The sequence below is a fragment of the Mobula hypostoma genome, chromosome 23, assembly GCF_963921235.1.
Source record: "Mobula hypostoma chromosome 23, sMobHyp1.1, whole genome shotgun sequence".
Taxonomy (NCBI): domain Eukaryota; kingdom Metazoa; phylum Chordata; class Chondrichthyes; order Myliobatiformes; family Myliobatidae; genus Mobula; species Mobula hypostoma.
The window spans coordinates 47936753-47960051 of NC_086119.1; the positions used below are offsets into that span (position 1 = coordinate 47936753).

The following is a 23299-nucleotide window of genomic DNA, read 5'->3' on the forward strand; positions in this document are numbered from 1 at the left end:
ACTTACGCACAGGAGAGGAGAGCTGGAGGGGGACTTTGGGGCTCTAACTGCCGTTCACTTTTTGGGGCACTTCTCTGTTTTCGTAGATGGTTGCGAAGAAAGAGCATTTCAAGATGTATATTGTATACATTTCTCTGACATTAAGTTGTACCTTTGAAACCTTTGAATGCTGATTCTTGTCCTTAAATCAGGGATGCTAAAATCATCCATAATGACTCTTTAAATTAGTCCTAAAGTGCACAGGACATTCTGATTAATCTCATTCTATGCAACCCGAACAAATAATTATATTCACAACATCTTTGAAGATATACCTTGACAAAGCTATTCACAGCCATGATGGCCATGTCAGGCTGATTCTTTGCGTAGTTCATGAGATAGAGATAAACAAGTTTCTTCAGCTCTAGGTTGTCCGTCTGCATACAATTCACCACATCTGGGAACAGTGAGCTAGACAAAACACAACAGAAGATGAGTTACTGAAACAAGACAAATAGTTTCAACTTGCTTAAAATAGAAAAGAGCCTGAAATTTTGTCAGTCTAGAATGGCTTTATGAAACTCCTATGTGGATCTGCGACAGGCTAAAATATCTGGTAATGCAAGACCTGTTCAACTGACTAAATACTAACCTGCAATCTCTGTTGTGAATTTTTTAAATCAAATTGATTTTTGATGATATTTTGTTATTGGATATGCTCTAGTACCATTTGTGCGTCTGCACTTTAAATCATGGCTTAGAATCACCAAGTACTGTGCTTTAATGACTATATACCAAATTTGCTAGATAATATAAGCTTAAGAAATATCCTTATACTTCAACAAGGGTAAACAGCCTTAGACCCACTAAAATGTTTGGTTTGATTTCAAATCAGTTTCCTTTCAGTATATTGTCGTACACATGGAATATAACTGAAGATTCTTTCGGTTATACAATATTTACCTGACTAGACCCATTTTCACATTTGAACATTAATACATTAAAAGTCTTTCCATAGCACTGCCCTCTTTTAACAGATTATAAGGAGCTTCAATTTGTATTTAACCAGGTACTCTCACACATTAAGTAGCATCTTAATGAATGGCCAAAGCGTAAAAGGTGACAGACTAGTTGCTGGTAAATGGAGTTAATATCGATAGGTACTTGATGGTCAAGGTGAACACTGAGGCTTCCGTTTGATGGATTCTAAGAGCTCAGTCTAAGACTGTTGTCAGCACATCTACATATGTAATGCATTAACTCATGGAGGCTGCAGTGCAGAGACAGTGTTATCATGTAGCTTTGAAATCTGTTACATAGTACCTGTGCAAGATTCTACCCTGTGGGAAAAAATACACAAACTAAGCCTTAATCAGAGGATTACAGCCTTATTTGGCAACTAGTAAAGAGCTTGATTCAAAAATGTTGCCATGAAGTGGAAGGAGTCAATCTTGCTCCAATTAGGTAACTTTTTAAGATAATCCCTCCCAAAGATTCAAAAGTTCAAAGCACATTTATTATCAAAGAATGTATAAATTATGCACTTTGAAATATGTCTGCTTGCAGTCACAAGAGACCCAAATAACCCAATTAAAAAAAGGCCACGAGGCATCATTGCCAATACGTTCATTACCTCGCATCCCATCATGTGATGTGTGCGCGCCTCACTTAAAGTAGACACAAACTAGACCTGCATTCCTGGACTCCTGTATATTCCTTTGAATTAGTTTAATATTTTGAAGATACAAAACATAACAACTACCTCTAAGGTTCAATCTTGGGTTCACCTATTTTACATCATACATTCTACTACAGTTCTGAAGCGCTTATATGAAGAGGACTTGTAAGAAGAAAACACCTTCAAGTAGCATCCAATGTATGCCGTAATTACTGAAGATAGTATGCCATATACACTGCCTGCATGCATCTTAAGGTCAGGTCCTCTGTATTAATTGTACATGGTATACATTTCCCAATTATATGTAGATCTAATTGCATATCATTTTATATATAAAGCCACAATGAACAATAATATATTTGTTTAAAATATTGTATTGCAGAATATTTTTTACATTGCTATTAGCCAGCCCAGCATTATTGTCAATCCCCAACTGTCCTTTTCAGACCATTGCTAACTGATACCTTTAGGCTCTTTAGCAAAGAGAAGGAAGATTTGCTACAGAAGTAGTACAGCAAACAATTGCAGACCAGTTCTAAGACCAATGGCTTGTCACATGAAGACAAAGGAGTTGGTTAGACATCTACACTCTACACGTGAGAAGAAAGACAGGAGAGGTCACTGAAACTTACAAAGATCTTTACAGGACTTCACATGCTGGACATGAGGAGGCTGTAGAGTCCATAGCCAGTGGTAAGGCTCTCAGAATAAGGGCCACACCATTCAGAATTGAGATGAGGAAAAATGTCTTCACTCAGAAGGTGGAGAATCATTGGAATTCTCCATCCTGGAGAACTTGAGGCTCAGTCAATTAATTCATTCAAACTGGTCGAAAGAATTTTGTATATTAAGGAAATTAAATAAAATAAATCAGCGCTGGACTTCGGGGTGGGAGGTCCCTAGTTCGAATCCAGCCGGCTCCTTTACACACTCTCCATCCGTGCCTGGGTTGAGTGTTGAGCTAACAACTCGACCTCATAAAAAACAAACCTGGAGAGGGATGGGCTCCGTTTCAGATGCCCCAGACATGCCGTACATTGAGCATACCTAAAGCTTGTTATGACGGCACCCCGACGACTCCACCAGGAGTTAAGGGTGCAAACACACACACACACACACACACACACACACACACACACACACACACACACACACACACACACACACACACACACACAGTGATTATATTCTGGAAAACTCTGGAAGCTTCTTTGTTCTGCATTAAGTGAATATATATTTTCTCATTGGTTAATCTGGTACGGCAGTATTAAAATGAATACTTTCTAATTGGTTGTCTCTTATCTTATCTCGGTGATATAGAAAAAGCTGTTTTATGCTAGGCTCCATCTTTACTTTCTCTCTTCAAGTAGTAAACCCCTGTCATTGTTCTGCTCTTTTTCTCTTTGTTCTATCAACCCTTAATAAAACAGTCATGAAGCAACAAGTTTTGTGCCTTGTTCCTGACTTCTAAAAGAACCTTGGATTAAAACACCAGAATCCATCAACTGATGAAGGCTTTCAAGCTATGTGTGAAAATAAAACAGGCATACATGCAGAGTAGACCATGCCCTCCAACTGTCATTAAGTAGCACAGTGGAGCAAAAGAATTTAGATTAAGCGAGGCCTGTCAAAACTAGTCTCGAGGCCAGAAGTAGACTACACTTTTATCCCTAAAGTGCAACTGTCCATAAATAATGTGCCAAATGCAAAAATAGGAGAACACAAGGGTGCTACACCTTATTTCCTAATGTACAATGTCCATCTATATATCCCTGACTGCTAACTCAGGCCAACCATTGTCTACACAATACAACTCCCCTCAAGGAAGTCAGTGGGTTTATGGAAATGCAAAAGAAAGCAAAGACTCGAGGCTTGATCGATTTAAGGGCTGGGCCAAATTGGAAAGGTTGGTAAAGGCCAAATTGAGGTGGCGGGGCCTGGGCCTGGGCCGAGAGCATGTCAAAGTGCCAGGGCTCAGGTTCAAGAGTGAGGAATGACCCATGCTTTGCACGATTCAAGCATTGGGCCAGATTGAAAAGGTCAGGGCTTCAGGACCAGAGGTGACAGATAGGCTGGTTCAGCTTGCTGCTCCGCGAGGTTTACTCATCTCCGCTTTGAAGTTGTGGCCTGCAACTAATGTGCTTCTGAACTGGCTGCAGTGATGACTGGCTTCGTGGCTGTGAACTCACTTCCATGAACTTCAGTTCTGAATATTATTTACTTTAATGTTTACATGATTTCTTTTTTTCTGCACTTTGGGTGTTTGATAGTCTTTTTTTAAAATAGGTTCTGTTGGGCTTGTTTTATGGCTGCCTTTAAGGAGATGAATCTCAAGGTTGTATACAGCATACATACACCCTCTCCTCGTTATATGCGTCTTCAGACTATGCAGATTCACAGTTATGCGAGGAACCTATTTCTACCAACGTCTCGTTATATGCGTCCAGAATTCACAGCTATGTGAGGAGCATTGCCTTCCCGCCAATACAAGTCACATGCGCGCGCCTCACAATCTCACTCCTGCCACTCTCGTATTGGTTTTGGCAAGGTGTGGATGCGCAATCTTAAACTTTTGTTGGTTTTACCTACGGTGCAGTGATTCTGTGCTTGAAATATTTAACTATGCCTCCTAAGCGTCCGATGTCACGTTTTGGGCCGTCAGCTGAGTGGCAGAGAACCGCTTTAATACTTGAGAAAAAGTTGGAAATTATAAACAGCGCAGCATCAGCTGAAGGTAATACAGCTCTGGGATGCTACTGCCGGGAACAGAATCTTGCCTTTAAAGTTCTTTTGTTGCTTGATAATGCGCCAGCCCACTCTAAACATCTGGACAGCATTCATCCTAACATAACAGTGCATTTCCCGCCGCCTAACACAATATCTGGCAGATAAACTCACCATGGAGGATAAACAGGGAAGTAACCAGCCTTTGGAGAATAAGTAGCAACATTATAACCTCCCTTTAGTGAGGGTATTTGCAGCTATCTATATCCGATAGGGCTTAAAATCTTTGTTTGAGTTCAGAACTTCATGGACAGCAGACCCAATACCATCACTATTGCACAAACATTACAACTACAATTTAATCTTCACCAGCAAATGGGATCAAACAAGAGAATTTCCCTGCAGTGAGATCCTTTCTTTTCACGTTCATGACTGGGCTAACATGGTGGCTGAGCAATAATCTGGCAATCCATACTGTTAATGATGTAAATGTAACTGCAAATTTTCTGCAAGCTGTAATAGCTATGCTCTTTTGCATAAGCTGACAGGAAACAAGCATTTCATTTCTCCAGTGTATAATCCTATTTTACAACACACACCCTGACCCTCCCAGGTAGGCTCAGTTATTACAAACCAAGTTGGCCCACAGGAATCCAGAAAATTTCCTGTCACATGATACAAAACCACAAAGCAAATCCCTACTTCCACAGTAAAAGAAAATAGATTTTATTTTCTATTAAATATACATAGCTCGGTGAACTGCTGATTATTAATCCAGCAAATCTTAATCCTGTTTGAAAAAGTCTGTAAAGAAGATGCTGGCATCAGTCAGTGACCAAGAATCTGTCAGAATGTGATAAAATTCCTGAGTGGTTTACAGCTACTTTTGAAAGAATTAAGCCTTTCACCATTAGCCAGCAAACATCCATCTATTTTCTCACATAATCATGGCTGACTCTCACACATGCTATGAACTAAACTAGTGATCCAGTTAAGTTGTACCAAATCACTGGAAAGTTCAAAAAGGCAGTCCTCCACCACTTCCCAAGACAACAGAGGTTAGAAAGAAATACTAACCTTGGCCAATATGCCCATAACCTTACAAGAAATCCTGAGATAGGAAACTTTTTTTTTACTAATTAGTCATAACAAGCAACATTCCCATTTCCTTCTATGCTATCTGAACAATGATGCTCAGCTCTTATACTAGTTCACAGCACCACTGCAATATCTTCACTTATAACATCGACTACTCAGGCAGTGGAGGAATTACTATAAATAAAATCATGAAATTGTGAACAAACACCAATTGGCTGAGTTCTGGATGAAGAAACCAGTTTGAGTTTGAAGACCCTTCATTAGAACTGAGAAAGCAAGTTTATCGAAGTAGCAAAGTACATGGGCGAGGGCAATAAAGGGAATGTCTGTAATAGGAAGAAATAATGCAGCTATTGAATTGTTAACAGTAAATCTGACCCCATATTGATTCTTTACAATTAGAAGGAAGATAAGGCTGAAATGCAATGTATTTTTTCCTGCAAATATGGACTTGAAAGATAGAGCTTAGTGAGACAAGTCTGATAAACGAACCTGCATCAGAACCTCACGGTCTGGTCACAAGAGCAAAACTTTTTGTCAGGTTTCTCACACTCCGGTTCAATTTTTTCTGGTATGGAGAGCATTTCTGCCATTCCTTACAACTATAAATGTTTACTAAGGCAAACAACAGCAATCTTACCTCTCTGTAATATTTCTCATGAATAACACACTGCATACATTATTCTCACTGCAGTTTACAACACACCCAATTCATATTTAAACGTCTTCCAGAGAAATTCGATATATTCTTCCTTAAATTTGTTCTGAGCACATCTCAAACTTCTGTAATTGATCAAGTGTACATAGAAATGAGAGGAACTGGAATTCTGTTTGCAGTTCTGATTGCCATACTATAGGAAGGAAGCAATGCACAGAAAAATTAGATTAATGTATAATGGTCAAAATAGACATGATGGGCCGAAGGGCTTGTTTCTGTGCAGTATGATTCTACTTCTGAGAGTCTGTTGCTGATCTATCTGGCCTCAGGTTCCACTGCTACACTCACCACTAAGCACATCATCAGAGCATTAACTTGCTGAGGAGAGGCAGCAAATGCACTTCAAACCTGTCCCTTGGAGTTTCCCTGAGGAAAGACTGATGTACAAATAGCAAACTCTTTTATTAGTGCTAACAGCTAAATATAGGTAAGTGTTGGTTTGGATACTCAGCATATGCAGGTATTTTTTCTGCTTCACGTGCTGAAGCTCGCTCCAAATTCTGTGTTACTTTATTATAATGTTTTTAATTAATATTTTTATTCATCTTTAGTACTTCAATATGCCTTTAGTTGATCTTCTTTCAATATTTATCTAGTCTTTTAAATATCTCTGAAAATTGAAAACATTTAAAAACAATTCAAAAGCTTTGGATTGGCAAATTTTCAAAAGCTGTCAGGGTATTCCAGGAGAGGATTTCAATGGTACACCACTCACAGTCTACTCACAGCCTGGAGCTCACTCAACCTCACAACATCTGATGCGGGCAAACGATCAGCTCGCAGTGCCCTCTGCCCTTGGAAAAACTATGGTGACTCAACTGAGTCTAGGTCCTACATGTCACAACCCCAGCTGCAGGCAGAAATCCTTCTTTGCAAAACAAGTTTTAATTCAGAGTCTTGACAAACAATTTATCAGCAGAAAAATAGAGGGCTATGGGTAACCCTAGGTAATTTCTAAAGTAAAGACATGTTCGGCACAGCTTTGTGGGCCGAAGGGCCTGTATTGTGCTTGTAGGCTTGCTATCTTTCTATGAACCCATGCACACTCAAATTGAAACAGCAAAGTGTAAGGCTGCTGGCTGAACTGTAAATGACAATCAGCCAATCAAATTATGTCATATTCCTTTCCCACTTCCACAAAAAAAAGGAAATGCTCACTTCTCAAATCGATATTCACCCAACCAGAAGAAATCTTTTCAGGGAACTCAAATCAAAGACATCTGTATTTTGAGTAAAACCTCGTGGAAGGAATCCAATTTTCCCCGTCTTCTCACCTCACATCCTTGCCCACAGTCATAGCAGCAATAACTTTTTTTACTGCCTCCTTCCTCTTCTCCTTCTTCTCATTATTTAGCTCAGCCTTCAGCTCGAATATCTCTCCTGAAACGTGATGATGAAAGGAATTAGTCAGAGCATCTCACATCAATGTACATTTATTACCAAAGTATATATACTTCATACAACCCGAAGGTTTGTCTCCTTCTAGGCAGCCACAAAACAAAGAAACCCAAAAGAACCCATTAACACAAAAGAATGTCGAACACCCAATGTGCAGAGAAAAAAAGCAAACCATGCAAACAATAAAAGTAGCCACCGAGCTTCACCAGCACCATCTTAAACCGGAATCATAGCCATAAGAAACCACTTTCAGTTCCTCCTTTGGCCTATTGACCAACATCGAGAAACTATTATTTATGCAGAAAGATAACAATCTATAGGGTTTTGTAACCAAGCTTTGTCCTATCCTCAATCTAATCCCAATATTATAGTGCAGCAGACTTCAGCTACTGATCAGAAGCAGGGACCTTGATGGACAGTTGTTCCTCTCCAAGATCCATATTTTTTAAATAAATTGCAGGATGAGGGCATCACCTGCAGGGCCAGATTTTTCTTTTGTCTTTCCCTAACTGGCCTTGAAAAGTGGCAGGATTGTAACGTTCTGGATGGTTTAGCTTTCTGGTAAAGGTTCTCCCACACTGCCGTAGGGAGAGAGCTCATGCTTAACCACCTGTGATGAAAGAACAGCAATGCTGTCAAGACAATTTATTAATGAGTTTGCACGGAAACTGGCACCTGCTGTTGTTTCCCTACCTATGCTGCTTCATCTTTCTTGATGGGAGAGGATAGAGGTATAGGAGGTGTTGCTCAAATACCTTTAATAAGTTATTGCAGCAATTATTGCACAGTGCATCTGTGATGGAGCCAGTGAATATTTCAGGATGATGGACTGGGTGCCAATCAAGTGGGCTGTTTTGTCGGTGATGGTGTTGGGCATCTTCAGCTGCGCTCAACCAGGCAAGTGCACATAATGCTCCAAAACCAATATCAAATACACAGCTGAATGCCTTTAGGGAGCAAGGTGAAGAGATATGCCACAAAATTCTCAGTCTCTGGCCTGCTCTTACAGCTACAGGATCTATGTTCAATGATAACCCCAAGGATTTTGGTGGTGGGCATCTGAGCAACAGCAATTCCATTCAATGTCATCTCTCATGGAAGACATTCATTCCCTGACATCTGCACTGCGTCAAGTAGAATATTGATTTGTAATTGAGCACTAACTTCCTCAAAGGTCAAACAGCTCAGTACCTGACTCCATGACACATTTCCTTTTCCATCAGAAAACACCACTGTGCATTTTGCCAGTCAGATGCTAATGACACTGGTGTACTATTGATAAATACTCAGCATCACTAAAAGCAAGGCTGAAGAACAATGATATTGAGAAATTGGTTTCATAAAGCCCTACTAATAATATTGGGAAAATGGCTTTAAGTTAATCTTATTTTAATATAATTTACGAGTATACTTAATCACAGTAAAGCGCTCAGGGCACAACGAACATGTTCACTGCTAATGAGAATGTCCGAATGCCATTTAAATTTTCATAGCTGCAATTGTGAAGAATAAATACGATGTCTGCACATGAGAAGCAAAATCCATGACCTACTGATGTAAACACAGATACAAGACATGGACTTTGCAGGGCCTTTACTGGCACTATGTCCTTACACATCCACTATTATAACTGGGAAGACATGAACTCAATTCTTTCAGTTATGCTTCTTCAGTGCTCGTTTCTACTCACTTACACAGTTTGAAAATCCATTTCTATTCTCTCTACAATTCCCTTGCACTTCACTAATCCCATCTGGCTGACGCAGAGCTGAGCTGTCTAGACAATCAGCTACACCTCTTATAACCTGCACCTCAGGTCCCTATGGTCCTGCAAACACATGTTGCATATCACTACTTTAGTAGTTATCAACACCTTTACCAAGGAACTCTGAAATTTCACCACACTGCATGTGTTATTCGTAGTAAACTACAGGAAAACTCACCTTTTTTATTTGTTGTGAAATACTTGGAGTCCGTCATTGTGGAATTATTTTAAGCTTCCTGCAGGAACAAAACAAAGATGCGTTTTAGAACATGTTTCCTTCCTGTCATTTTTCAGAAAGAAGCATTATTGATTAAATTGGTAACTACATCAATGTCAGGCAGTTCCAACTCATTTTAGTACCACAAGGCTTTTTTGTAATATCAGAGAGCACAAGAATTTTGTGATTTCAAAAGGACTGCAGCCAGCTGAACAACCACTGTGATTGCACAAGGTCCTATAACAAAGGCTTTTGCTTTTTGGTGCAAGAAACCCAGATTTAACTCCCTTCTCTTTAGTGCTCTGTGCCCCATGCAAGACGAGCAATGGCAGAATACACTCCAAATCTGAAGTTCAACAGCAGAATTATATTTCCTTTCGAAATACAGGTTTCCCCCACTATCCGAAGGTAGAGTGTTCCTATGAAACAGTTCGTAAGCCGGAATGTTGTAAAGTGAATAAGCAATTACCTTTTATTAATATGGGAAAATTTTTTGAGCGCTCCCAGACCCAGAAAATAACCTACAAAATCATGCCAAATAACACATAAAACCCAAAATAACAGTAACATATAGTAAAAGCCCGAATGATATGATAAATACACAGCCTATATCAGGGGTCTCCAACCTTCTTTGCACTGCGGACCAGTTTATTATTGACAATATTCTTGCGGACCTGCCGACCGGGGGGGGTGGTTAGGGTTGCCAACAGACAAGAGGACCAGTGAAATACGTTGTGTTTACCCCGAGAAAGACTACAATGACCATGAAGCTTTGCACAGGTGCCTATGTGCGCATGCATGTACGTGCCAATTTTTTTTTACTACAAATCGTTTTTGGTGATTCTGTTCGGGGGGGGTGGGGGTGTCAGTCACGACCGGAATATAGGTGATAAGTGGCTAATACACTCAATTTCGTTTCTAAAAGGATTTATCTAACAAATTTAATATTAAACACACAGCGCATATTTGCCTTGCATGAATATAGTGATAAGTCAATTATCAGGGGAGGACAGGGGAGCTTGAAGTAAGTGTTGAACGAACTTCCAGTAGAAGTGGTGGAGGCAGGCTCAATATTATCATTTAAAGAAAAATTGGACAGCTATATGGACAGGAAAGGAATGGAGGGTTATGGGCTGAGTGCAGGTCGGTGGGACTAGGTGAGAGTAAGCGTTTGGCACGGACTAGAAGGGCAGAGACGGCCTGTTTCTGTGCTGTAATTGTTATATGGTTATATAAGTCACTTATTAAGTCAATAGCATCATCACATTTTAAGTACCGTTTGGATATTAAACACACAGCACATATTTTCCCCGTATGAACATATAAAATCATTGCAACACACCAATATCGTTGAATCACTAGGAGCCCTGGGCTTGTTTTCCTGCAACAAGACGGTGCCATCGAGGGGTGATGGGAGACAGCGATACTCAAAGGGGGTTCCTTATGTCCAGTCTATTCGGCAATTTAGTTTTCGTTGCATTCATTGTAGAGATATCTCGGAAATGGAAGCAACGTTTTCAGTGCTTTTGTGGCTATCTCACAATATTTAGCCTTGACTTTGATCCAGAATGCCAGCAGAGATGTTATGTCAAACATACTTCTCAGCCCGTCGTCATTTGCAAGCTCGAGGAATTGATCTCCTTCCCGTGCATTCAAGTTCAACAGGGCGTGACAGGGAATGAGGAAAGGTGCAGCTGACTCATATCGCCAAGTCATATCGTTTCCTCATGGCCTGGTAGAACATACTTTGGGTGGTTGGGGACCGCTGGCCTATATAAAGTAGAAATACTTTTCTGCAGCACTGTCTAGTGCAGCGAAAATCACACGGCAGCACTCTCGGCAGAAACACTCTCTCCAGTAACCTTTAAGCTATGAAGCTGCCAGATCATACCAATAGACAATAGGTGCAGGAGTAGGACTTTCGGCCCTTTGAGCCAGCACCGCCATTCACTGTGATCATGGCTGATCATCCACTATCAGTATCCAGTTCCTGCCTTATCCCCATAACCTTTGATTCCACTATCTTTAAGAGCTCTATCCATCTCCTTTTTGAAAGCATCCAGAGACTTGGTCTTCACAACCTTCTGGGGCAGAGCATTCCATATATCCACCACTCTCTGGGTGAAAAAGTTTTTCCTCAACTCCGTTCTAAATGGCCTATACCAAATAACACAAAAATACACAGCCTATATAAAGCAGAAATAATGTATGTACAATGTAGTTTCACTTACTGGAATCGGGAAGACTCCAATAAATTGCAGTTTCATCACAGTTAAACACTTGCTTATACGAATAACCACCTTCTGCAATTATTTTCTTCAGTTCTGCTGGGAACTTTTCGGCAGCTTCAGTATCAGCCGAAGCACTCTCTCCGGTAAACTTTAAACTATGAAGCTGCCCTCACCTCAGAAACCGATCAAACCGCCTATGACTACCTTTAAATTCCACTTCCACAACACTTTCATCACCATCATCCAGTGCTTTCTGATTCAGCTTATTAAAAAGACTGACTGATTTCTCCTTTAAGAATAAGAAAACTTAACGGAACACCACGCTTTGTACACTCATCAATCCACTCAAGCAATAGACTTTCCATTTTATCCACTATTGGATGCTGACTAAGAGAGACCACTTTAATACAAGCAGAACCAACGGTAACATCAGCAGCTTTCTAAATTCTTTCTCTCTGCATATAAATACTGCGAATGGTGGACGCAGGCAAGTTCAATGCGCGGACAATGTCCTTACTTCGTTCACCACGATCGAAACACTTAATTATGTCTAGTTTTACGCTAAGTGTAACACCCTTACAAGCTCTTTTAGGCTTTTCCGATACCTTAGAACTCATCTTGCTAACGAATGCACAAAATAAATCGAGATAAAGCACGAGTTTAGACAATGCCGGCTAGAATGCCGTTCCGGGGTAAGAGCTTGGTGGTTCGGGTGCACACTGCCTTTTTTCGTAACAGCGAAAACACCTTCTGTTAGCGAAAACAGGTAACTAATGTAGGTCTTTCGTAACAGCGAGGTGTCGTAAAGTGAACATTCGGAGAACAGGGACCACCTGTAATGGAATAGTAGTTGGTGAGAATGAGACATTCTATATTATTGCTGGTAAAGAAAACAGATGGGGGAACCTTTAGTAGTTTTAGAGTAGAGACAAGGCTCTTTTGGGTTTGTTTTGTGGCTGCCTTTAAGGAGACAAATCTCATGTTGTATAATGTATACATACTTTAATAATAAATTAACTTTGAATATTCATCTTTACTACAGGGAGTCTTACTCATCTGCTGCTTATGCTGTATTTGACTTGGCCTGGGAGCATTTTGACACCAAAGGACACAGAGTTTGAAAAAAAATAGAATTCCATCATTTCACGCTGAAACTACCTGCCTCATCCCTCTGCCAAAGACGCCGTGCCCCAGTGGCCTCAATGACTACAGACTGGTGGCATTGACCTCCCACGTCATGAAGACCCTGGAAAGACTTGTTCTGGAACTGCTCCGGCCTATGGTCAGGCCACACTTAGATCCCCTCCAGTTCGCCTACCAGCCCCGACTAGGAGTTGAGGATGCCATCGTCTACCTGCTGAACCGTGTCTACACCCATCTGGACAAGCCAGCGAGCACTGTGAGGGTCATGTTTTTTGACTTCTCCAGTGCGTTCAAAACCATCCGCCCTGCTCTGCTGGGGGAGAAGCTGACAGCGATGCAGGTGGATGCTTCCCTGGTGTCATGGATTCTTGATTACCTGACTGGCAGACCACAGTACGTGTGCTTGCAACACTGTGTGTCCGACAGAGTGATCAGCAGCACTGGGGCTCCACAGGGGACTGTCTTGTCTCCCTTTCTCTTCGCCATTTACACCTTGGACTTCAACTACTGCACAGAGTCTTGTCATCTTCAGAAGTTTTCTGATGACTCTGCCATAGTTGGATGCATCAGCAAGGGAGATGAGGCTGAGTACAGGGCTATGGTAGGAAACTTTGTCACATGCTGTGAGCAGAATTATCTGCAGCTTAATGTGAAAAAGACTAAGGAGCTGGTGGTAGACCTGAGGAGAGCTAAGGTACCGGTGACCCCTGTTTCCATCCAGGGGGTCAGTGTGGACATGGTGGAGGATTACAAATACCCGGGGATACGAATTGACAATAAACTGGACTGGTCAAAGAACACTGAGGCTGCCTACAAGAAGGGTCAGAGCTGACTCTATTTCCTGAGGAGACTGAGGTCCTTTAACATCTGCCAGACGATGCTGAGGATATTCTACGAGTCTGTGGTGGCCAGTGCGATCATGTTTGCTGTTGTGTGCTGAGGCAGCAGGCTGAGGGTAGCAGACACCAACAGAATCAACAAACTCATTCGTAAGGCCAGTGATGTTGTGGGGATGGAACTGGACTCTCTCACGGTGGTGTCTGAAAAGAGGATGCTGTCCAAGTTGCATGCCATCTTGGACAATGTCTCCCATCCACTACATAATGTACTGGGTGGGCACAGGAGTACATTCAGCCAGAGGCTCATTCCATCGAGATGCAACACAGAGCGTCATAGGAAGTCATTCCTGCCTGTGGCCATCAAACTTTACAACTCCTCCCTTGGAGGGTCAGACACCCTGAGCCAATAGGCTGGTCCTGGACTTATTTCCTGGCATAATTTACATATTACTATTTAATTATTTATGGTTTTATTACTATTTAATTATTTATGGTGCAACTGTAACGAAAACCAATTTCCTCCGGGATCGATAAAGTATGACTATGACTAACTTCAGAGGGCTTAAGTTCTCCGAAATATTTTCCAAGGATTCTAAAAGAAACTTCTAGGAACTGATGTATAAATAACTTCAATGAATCATCATCTATGTTAGTTCTTCAAGCTGAACTGTGAAACTGTGATTTTGCTCTGCTGTGCTAAGCCAATGAACAATTGTATGCATTCGACGGTGCTCACAGAATCTACATCACACTGCTTCAGTCCTAAAAATACTCCCCTGAGCAAGGCTTAAAATGTCTCACGTAACTTCTTGTAAGGCATTTAGAGATATTGTAAAATACTGCATAATTATCATCAGCTTGCTGTTCTTCACTCCCTCTGTCTTCTGGAGGTGTTTCCTTATAATTCCCCAAACACCTTCTAAAATCTCATGATCCTTACCCAGCCAGATGTTCACTCCTCAACAGGGTCTCAGGTACACTTAACAGATTCTACTATTTGTTAGAAGAATTCCAGATTTCTCTCTTCTCACTGCAATGTCATTTACTTTCTATTTTATTTTTGAGATAAGGCTGATTTCAACCTTTTTTTTTTGCCTGTGCTAACTCGCCCAAGAAGGGAAAGCTGTGACAACTTGGGTAGCAGTTATGGATTACTGGGAATGGCTTGCTGAGCCATGTCTAAGAGTATGAGTCAATCAAAGATTGTGGAACTTCAAGCAAGCCAGAGCAGCACAGTAGCATAACAAGCAGAGGAAGTACCTCACAGCACCATAGTTCAATCTGACCTCAGGCGTTATCGCACTTCTCCCTGTTACTCTGGTTTCCTCCCACATCCCAAAGGCATAAAGATTGCTAGGTTAATTGATCTCTATGTTTTGCACTTAGTGGGTAAGTGAATTTTACTGTAAAATCTGGGGAAAGTTCATGAGAACATATAGTCAGTGTAGTACAGCAGAAAATCAGGCCCTTCCAGTCCACCTAGTCCCATCAACGTGAACCTGAACCATCACCCTCAATAGCCCTCCATTCATATACTTGTCCAAACTCAAAGATTAACAATCTTTGACATTATTTGTCACATGTATATCAAAACACTGAAGCACACTGAAACGTACTACTTGCAGCAATGACCAACACAGTCCAAAGATGTGCTGGAGGCAGCCCACAAGTTTTGCTACTCTTCCAGTGCCAACATAGCATGTCCACGACTTGCTAACCCTAACCCATACGTCTTTTGAAATGTGGGATGAAACTCATGTGGTTACAGGGAGAATGTACAAACTCTTTACAGGGGAGGCAGGAATTTAACCTCAATCAGTGATCACTGGCACTGTAAACCATTACACTACCATGCCATCCCTTCTCTTAAATATTGCCATTGAACCTGCATCCACCAACTCAACTGGCAGATCGTTCCATACACTCCATCCTCTGAGTGAAGCAGCAAACCCTCAGGCACCCCTTAAATATTTCATCTTTCACCCTTAACCTATGACCTCTAGTTCTAGTCGCACTCAACCTCCATGGAATAACCCTGCTTGCATTTGCCCTATCTATATCCTCATAATTTTGTATACCTCTATTTATACTTCAAAGGAAAAAAGTCCTAACCTATTCAAACTTCCTCTAAACTCAGGTCCTCAAATCCGGACATCCTTGTAAATTTTCCCTGTATTTGTTCAACCTTATTAATACCTTTCTTCTAGATAGGTGACCAGGTGAACATAGTGGAGAATAAAAATGAGTTTAATAGAAGAATAGTTTAAATGGGTGGTTGATGGTCAAAACTGCCCAGCTCCTTGTTGTATTACTTTGGATAAAGGTAACAGATCCTACAATTGAAGGAAATTGATAAACCAGCTAGCAAAGCAGTGTTTTCAATAAAAGGTATTTTTCTCTACATTAGTAATAATTAAATCAAACTAGATTGTTTTTTAAAGTTATAAGGGTTAGTAAATATTATAAGAGATTGCCGTTTCTATTCGGGGAGGACAAAGAGGCAGAAATACAATACATAGTGTTGCAATACAAATGCAATACAAAGTTTACCAGTATTAGCGCAAGGATTGTGTTAAAAAAAGAAAGTATAGAAGCTCCAAAGTGCACTACAGCTGGTGATTGTAGGAGACAGCAGACCAACATTTGCATTTATCTTGGAACAGAACAGACACGTAGTACTGGAGTGGCTGCAGACAATGACAATAGAATGGATGTGGCCTTTCAATCAGAGGTTGACAAAATACATTTCAAAGACAAAGCAAGAACTAAACATACTGAACAGAGTTATCCTTCAAGGGTAAGACACAACTCAAGTGAAGTCTTTTAAATTTTGAATCTATCTCAACTTCAGAATCTCGAGTACAACCAAGTCCCATAATAAACTGGAACTCCTGATGCCAAACTGTAACTGTAATATTATCTGTGATCTTGGAGATAAAAAGATTTGGGTTCAGATCCTGCATCAGGACCCCATTGGGTTCCTTCAGCAGTTTAGTTTTTGGTCTAAATGTCACACATGCTCAAGTGAGACTGTGCATGGACCAAAAGGAAAAGTGAATGTTCATTTGTGTAATTATCATGCTGTACTTACCCACCTCTTCCTGCTTCATGTCCGTTCCTTGAATCTGCCTTGATCTTCGGTCTAATGCAACTGTTCTACCTACTACTCTGTGACACCAATTTCCTTCAGACTAGATAAATCCTAATGAGAACACAGAGGATTTTTCAAGGCTCACTTTGTTGGAGAGGTTGCAATCTACCTACTCAATTGTCCTAATACATGTAAATACTAATGTCATTCTGTTGGTTTACTATTATGAGCTTTGATTTTCAGGATATGGTAAAAACTGAAAGCTGAATGGATAGGGATATTCCTCATTTTGTTCCGTAGATCGCCTTGCCTATCTCTGGCCTTAGCTCAGCAACCTTCATGCCTACTACCAGTTCATTATTTACTACTGACACATGTAGAGTAAGAGGCCCACTATAACTACCTCTGGATTTACATACAATTCAGCATAGTGCAAATTTATTCTCTCATGAGGTATCTCTGATCGAAGTACCTATATGGTCTAGAATGCAGACTCTTTAAGGAGCATTATTTCCTAGTACCAGAAACTACTCCTGCTAGGACCCATGTTCGTACTCCACTGCATCCAGAAAGAGGTTAACTACACCCTCTAACATGCCTCTTATCAGCAAAATGGAGGTCATTATATCCTCAGCAGCTTTTCTGTTTGTTCAATTACTCACTGGAAGTGGCCATTGCTGGTCACGTCAGATTTATTGTCCACATCTAAATGCCACTGTGGTCAAAATGATTGTTGTGATGTGTCTAGTGTGGCAGTGTAGTGGGTAGCGCTTGCCACTCTCGCTTTCAGCTTCCACCGCTGGCTAGCAGTCTTGTAAAAAGGAGAGCTGAATGTTTAAGTCTCTCCCTGCCAGTACCTAGCCTCTCCAACAGCAAGCCTCATGCTGTGCTTCCTTGCTGGCACTGAACTTCTGAGCTCCCTCCAGACTCAGGGTGAACTACAGAGGATGGGAGGGAGGTCTGGCCCCTGCACACATAGGATGCAGGCCCACTGGTGTGTGGACACAATCCCCAGCTATGGGTAAATAACCCCACTGCCTTGCGGGCAGCCTCGGGAGAGACCAAGGCTGCGGTAGTAAACCCAGACAGCAAATCAGGAGTGGAGTCCCCAAGGCGGCTGGACATCCTTGAACATCGTTCCGGCAGCTCCTGCAGCTAAGCTGGACCCAAAGGTATTGCTTCATAAGCTTTTCTTTGGAGCACACCGGTAAGGCCGAGAGGGGGATCTTGACGACTGGGCATCTCAGGATCTCCATACCTTCTGCCCAGGCTTGAGATGATGATCATCATCACCCATTGTCCCTCGAGACAGACGGATGCCAACCAACCAACCGCTTAAATGCCCCTGAACAGAGGAGGTAGTTAAAGTGTCAACATTGGTAGTTTTAGAGTCACAAATTGGGCAAATCAGGTGAAGACAGCAGATTTCCTTCCACAAAGGACTTTAGGGAACCAGGTTGGTTTTTACCACAAGCCACTTTCTTGATTATCATTATTGAAACAAACTACCTTTACCCAATTTAGATTTACTTAATAATTTGAATCTAAACTCCTCACCTGCCATGCTGGGAACTGAGCTCATGCCTCCAGTTCAGTAGTCCAGAACTCTGATGGCTAGTCCAGCCATCTAACAGCCAGACTACTCCAGTCCTACATCTTTAGGGAGAAATCAGAATTCAACACAAAGCAGGAAGTAGTCCCATTTACAGGTTTCTGAAGGGAGAGGAGGTAAAAAAAACATTTCCTCCCTATGTTAAAGATACTTAGCGATACAGTAGCCTCATGGTCGAGCTACTGAACTAGCAACTAGAGCTCTGGGTTAGTGAACCAGAAACAAGAATTCAAACTGTATCTGAAAGTTGTGTAATTTAAATTTAAGTAATTGAACAAACAAATCCGGCATAAAAGCCTATGGCTTGTAATGGTGACCATGAAACTACATCAGGAAAGTTATTTAAAAAATCGCCATCTTCCTTCCATGACCTTTGGCTCACCAAACATGGTTGAATCCTAACCTTCAAAATTCAAACAGACTTTTAGATCGCACAAATACTAACCTTTCCATCCACAGCATACAAAATCTAACTGTAAATACTCAGTAACTCCAATAGACCAAACATATTGCAATCAATGCAGAACTGCTTACACAAATATAGTAAAACCTGTAAGATAATGTTTTAAATGAAAACACACAGAAATGATAACAGAGCCAATATTTTTGGTCTCACGACTTAAACATGAACTGATCCTTTGATAGCTCTTACCAGTGCAAGCATATCACAGCAAGGGATGAAGCAGTAACAAAGGAATTAAAATAAGGAAATAAAAAGTGAAACAAATAAGTGCAAAATGTTTCCGTAATTCTTATTTATAATGCTTCTTTTTGCACTTGCACCGAAGTACCTTGGGACAATTGAATTATCTGCAAGCCAACATAAATGTCAACTTTATTAGCATATTGGTATCAATAAAATATTCTATTATACTATTAATAGAATATCAGGCCAATCTCAACTTACTGCCAGATGCTCCTATCAACATCAACAGTTCTAACATCAACAACTTTCTCTGCAGAGTAATCACCTCTCTAGGGTTGAGCAGAATATAATGTTGCATCCACTTATCATTCAGCTTCAAAGCCAGTCTTGTGCTGGTATTTTAGACATCCCGCAACTTTAAACGCACACTCTCATGTTATTGATGAGACTCCTGAAGGTGACATCCCTTGCTGAACACTATTTTCCAAGCATATTGCCCAGGTGACCATTCCAACATTCTGAGCTGTTCAAATGTTAATCCAATTGTTAATATAAAAATTATTTCCCTTCTACCCATCCACAATGGCCAAACAATCCAACTAACCCATTCATACTTCTTCTGGGATCAATTAGTGTCACAGATTTGGAATTCAATCTGGGGTTTCACTGTGTTTTTAACCATGAAGACATTTTGGCAGAATACAGTGGGTGTGGGGCTGATTAGTTCAAGCCAAAGCAGAAGTACTTAATCTCTTTAATTATGAAATAATCTTATAGTAAGTCAGCTCTACCAAAACAACCCAGGAAACAAAGAGCAATTCTTACCTTCAGATCATCAATATCAACTCTGTTCAGCAATAGTTCATGCCCCTTTTACTGCTCAGTCACCACACCTCCACATGGGCTTCAACAATTGAAGACCCTCAGCAGCCACTGTAACAGGCAATCCACCCAGGAAACTGCACCATTATCACATATGCACCCGACAGGGCATCAGGCACTCAAACTTCCTTCAGTCCTGAGGGTGACCTGGATAATTCCTGCACCCACCCATCGCCCTGTCCTGTCTGCAGCCAGGGATGGGGCAAAGAGACCTCCCACAACCCAGAAATGGTGGCGGCAACACCATTCGGACATGCAGGCTGTTTAATTCAACCTACGAGCCGCTGCTCGCTGAGAAGGCGGAGCGGGGGTGAAGCTGGCACGGTGGCCCAGGGCGGAGGCCGCGCCGACTGTGCCGATATCGCTGAGAGTCAGAAAGAAGATCCACGCAGGAGACAACGGGGAACCGGCCAGAGGCTGGGCGGAGCCCGGCAGGAAAGAGCGTGGCGTCCGGGCCCGAAACCCCGGCTCCGAGCCGCAGAGGACGACGAGGTTCGGGGGGAAAACATGACACCAACCTGCAGGAGCGAGATCCGATCGGGGCACAGGACGGCGCCGAAGCCGGCGAGAAGCTGCGTGTGTACCGGGCAAAGCGGTCCCCCGGGAGGCAGAGCCGGAAGTGGGTGACGGCAGAGTGGGAGGGACCGGCGCTGGAGCACAGTTGCCAGCCTCCCGTCTCCAGGCAGCTCCACCGCCTGAAACGACCTCACCTCCAGAAGCTGTCCTGTGCCTCCAGCCTACCTAAATGCATCACCGGCAACATTCCTATACCTCAAGTAGCCGGCCCTTCCAACAAATCCAAGTGGTTTGCGTGTGTCACTGTCCCTCTGGTCAGTCAGTCCCCTTGTGCTTCCAACACCAACTTTTTTCCTGTAGCAGCTTTCCTGCAGCCCACTCTTACCTCCCCCACCCCCACCACACACACCCCTCCAGAATCACGTCTTGCACCGTCAGTAAATTCCAGCACCCTTCTTAGAGCTCTGGTAGCAACCCTTCAGCACCAGCATAATTTGCCTTCCTGCACATCCATCAGAACACACCCCCCCCACCACACAACTGACTGCATCAGAATTCACAATTATTTCATTGTCTTACTGTTGTTAACACTGCCATCTTTTTAGTTCTTTGAATTCACTTGAGACAATGGGAAAGATTGAACAAGTTGGGTCTTTATTCTTTGGAGCGTAGAAGGTTGAGGGGGAACTTGATAGAGGTATTTAAAATTATGAGGGGGATAGATAGAGTTGACGTGGCTAGACTTTTTCCGTTGAGAGTGGGGGAGATGCAAACAAGAGGACATGAGTTAAGAGTTAAAGGGCAAAAGTTTAGGGGTAACATGAGGGGGAACTTCTTTACTCAGAGAGTGGTAGCTGTGTGGAACGAGCTTCCAGCAGAAGTGGTTGAGGCAGGTTCGATGTCGTCATTTAAAGTTAAATTGGATAGCTATATGGACAGGAAAGGAATGGAGGGTTATGGGCTGAGTGCAGGGCGGTGGGACTAGGTGAGAGTAAGAGTTTGGCACGGACTAGAAGGGCTGAGATGGCCTGTTTCCGTGTTGTAATTGTTATATGGCTAATGGGGTGTTTAGACAAAAAAATCAACAAAAGTGACTTCCTTTCAAAAGACTCAAAGTAGTGAAGGAATACATAAAATCAAATAAGGACTGTCTTACTTGCCTCATGAATACATCTAAGTCTTCAGTTGAGAGGAGGAATCTCTTCTCAAAGGTTTGTGTAAATGGAATTTTCTTCTCCAAAGTAATTTGGAAGCCAAGTTACTGATTATATTGAGGGGCATGAAGGAAAGATGCTTAATCCAGAAGAGAGTGGAGGGTTCTGGGGAAGTACCAGGAAAGTGTAGCTGAGACCAGACTTAGATCAGACATGGTCTCATTGACAAGCAGAACGGGCTGAAGAGCCATCTGATCTATTCTGCTCCTGTTTCTTATGTTCTTAAGCTATGCCACAAAACAGAAGAACATGGCGTATTGAGCAAAGAAGACCGCGAGATTGGAGGGGAGGGAAGTGGTAAGTTGCAATCATGTTCATCTTTGTGGTCTGCCCTGATATAGGCTCCAAATTCCAATGGTAGGCCTTTGATGGTGGCTGCAAGATCTCTGGAGGAGTCAATCAAGGTGTCCACCAGGTGGGCCTTTCTGAAGAAGCAGTTACCATCCTGAACTGTAAACAGTATCGGAGTGCTACCTCACAAATAAATTATGATACTGATGATTCTAGCTCACCACACTTTAAGTAAATTTGATGATCATGCTTATTTTCAAATTGGATTTCATGTGTTGCAGGCTTCTGTTTAGAGAACTACAAGCCACGATGGTGTGCATAACGGTGAGGAGTTATCACTGGACTATCAAGTTTAGTTATTATCACTATTTAACAGTAGGGAGATTGGTTGCATTGGGAGCCTCAACATGTATTGCTGAGCTCAAAAACCAGTCAACTGTCATATTGAACAAATAACTTTATTCTTTAAACCTAGCGACATCCTAGAAGTTGAAAGAGAAGGTGATGTCAGAGTATTCAAGTATAAGAAAGCAATCCTCTTGATGGAGGTTGGGCCGTAAGCATATAGCATACTGACAAATATCACACAAGGTAAGAAGTCTTGTTTTAAAAAAAGTGTGAAAACTAGATTACTGTGATACAGATCTATTAGAAATGCCTCAAAGCTACAAAGGAACCCAAGGAGAATAAGAAAATACAGTGTATTGTTCAGCTAAAGAATTAAACCTCGTATTGAAATCTTGTTTATATTTAATTGTGCCTTACAGGGCACGTTTTAGTGTGGACTCACAGTGGAAAAAAAACAGTCAAAGCTGCTGTTCATTGCAAAATCTTACGTTCAAACTTGCAACTTAAAGTAGGAGATATAAGAGACTACTCATGCTGAAAGCTGGAGCCATGCAAAATAAACTGCTGAACGAACTCAGCAGGTCAAGCAGCATCTGCGCCGGAAATGGAAAGATAGACGGGAGATAACTAGTACAGAGAAGCAAACGTAAGGGATGACGGCGAGGAATTTATAAGTGGGTCTGGGTGATGACGGGGAGATGAACAGATGGAGGAGGAAAGAGTGGTAACGGGCAGCGGCTGGGATGTGCCTCCGAGTAGAATCCATTCCGTGATCCAGTTCCGTAGAAATTCGGATGACGATCCCGTTTCAATAGAATCCGTTCCATATCCAGGTTCCGTTAGATACCGGTTCATGTTTGCGATCCAGTGAGCCGGGATTTACAAACGGCCGGCCCTGGCGCGCATGCG

The 23299-nt window shown here is 41.9% G+C and overlaps 1 protein-coding gene across 2 annotated transcripts in view; it reads right to left on the reverse strand.

The window, feature by feature from the left end:
- ap2b1 (adaptor related protein complex 2 subunit beta 1) overlaps positions 1–20646 on the reverse strand; it is a 275766-nt gene extending 255120 nt beyond the window's left edge. For both annotated transcript variants that reach the window (XM_063031461.1, XM_063031460.1), the window contains exons 1-4: positions 20540–20646; positions 9539–9596; positions 7472–7577; positions 315–450 (exon numbers count right to left, since the gene is read on the reverse strand). In XM_063031461.1, the coding sequence (XP_062887531.1) occupies positions 315–450; positions 7472–7577; positions 9539–9575 (279 nt within the window). In that variant the 5' untranslated portion in view covers positions 9576–9596; positions 20540–20646. The remainder of the gene's footprint in view (positions 1–314; positions 451–7471; positions 7578–9538; positions 9597–20539) is intronic.
- Positions 20647–23299: the final 2653 nt, after the last annotated feature.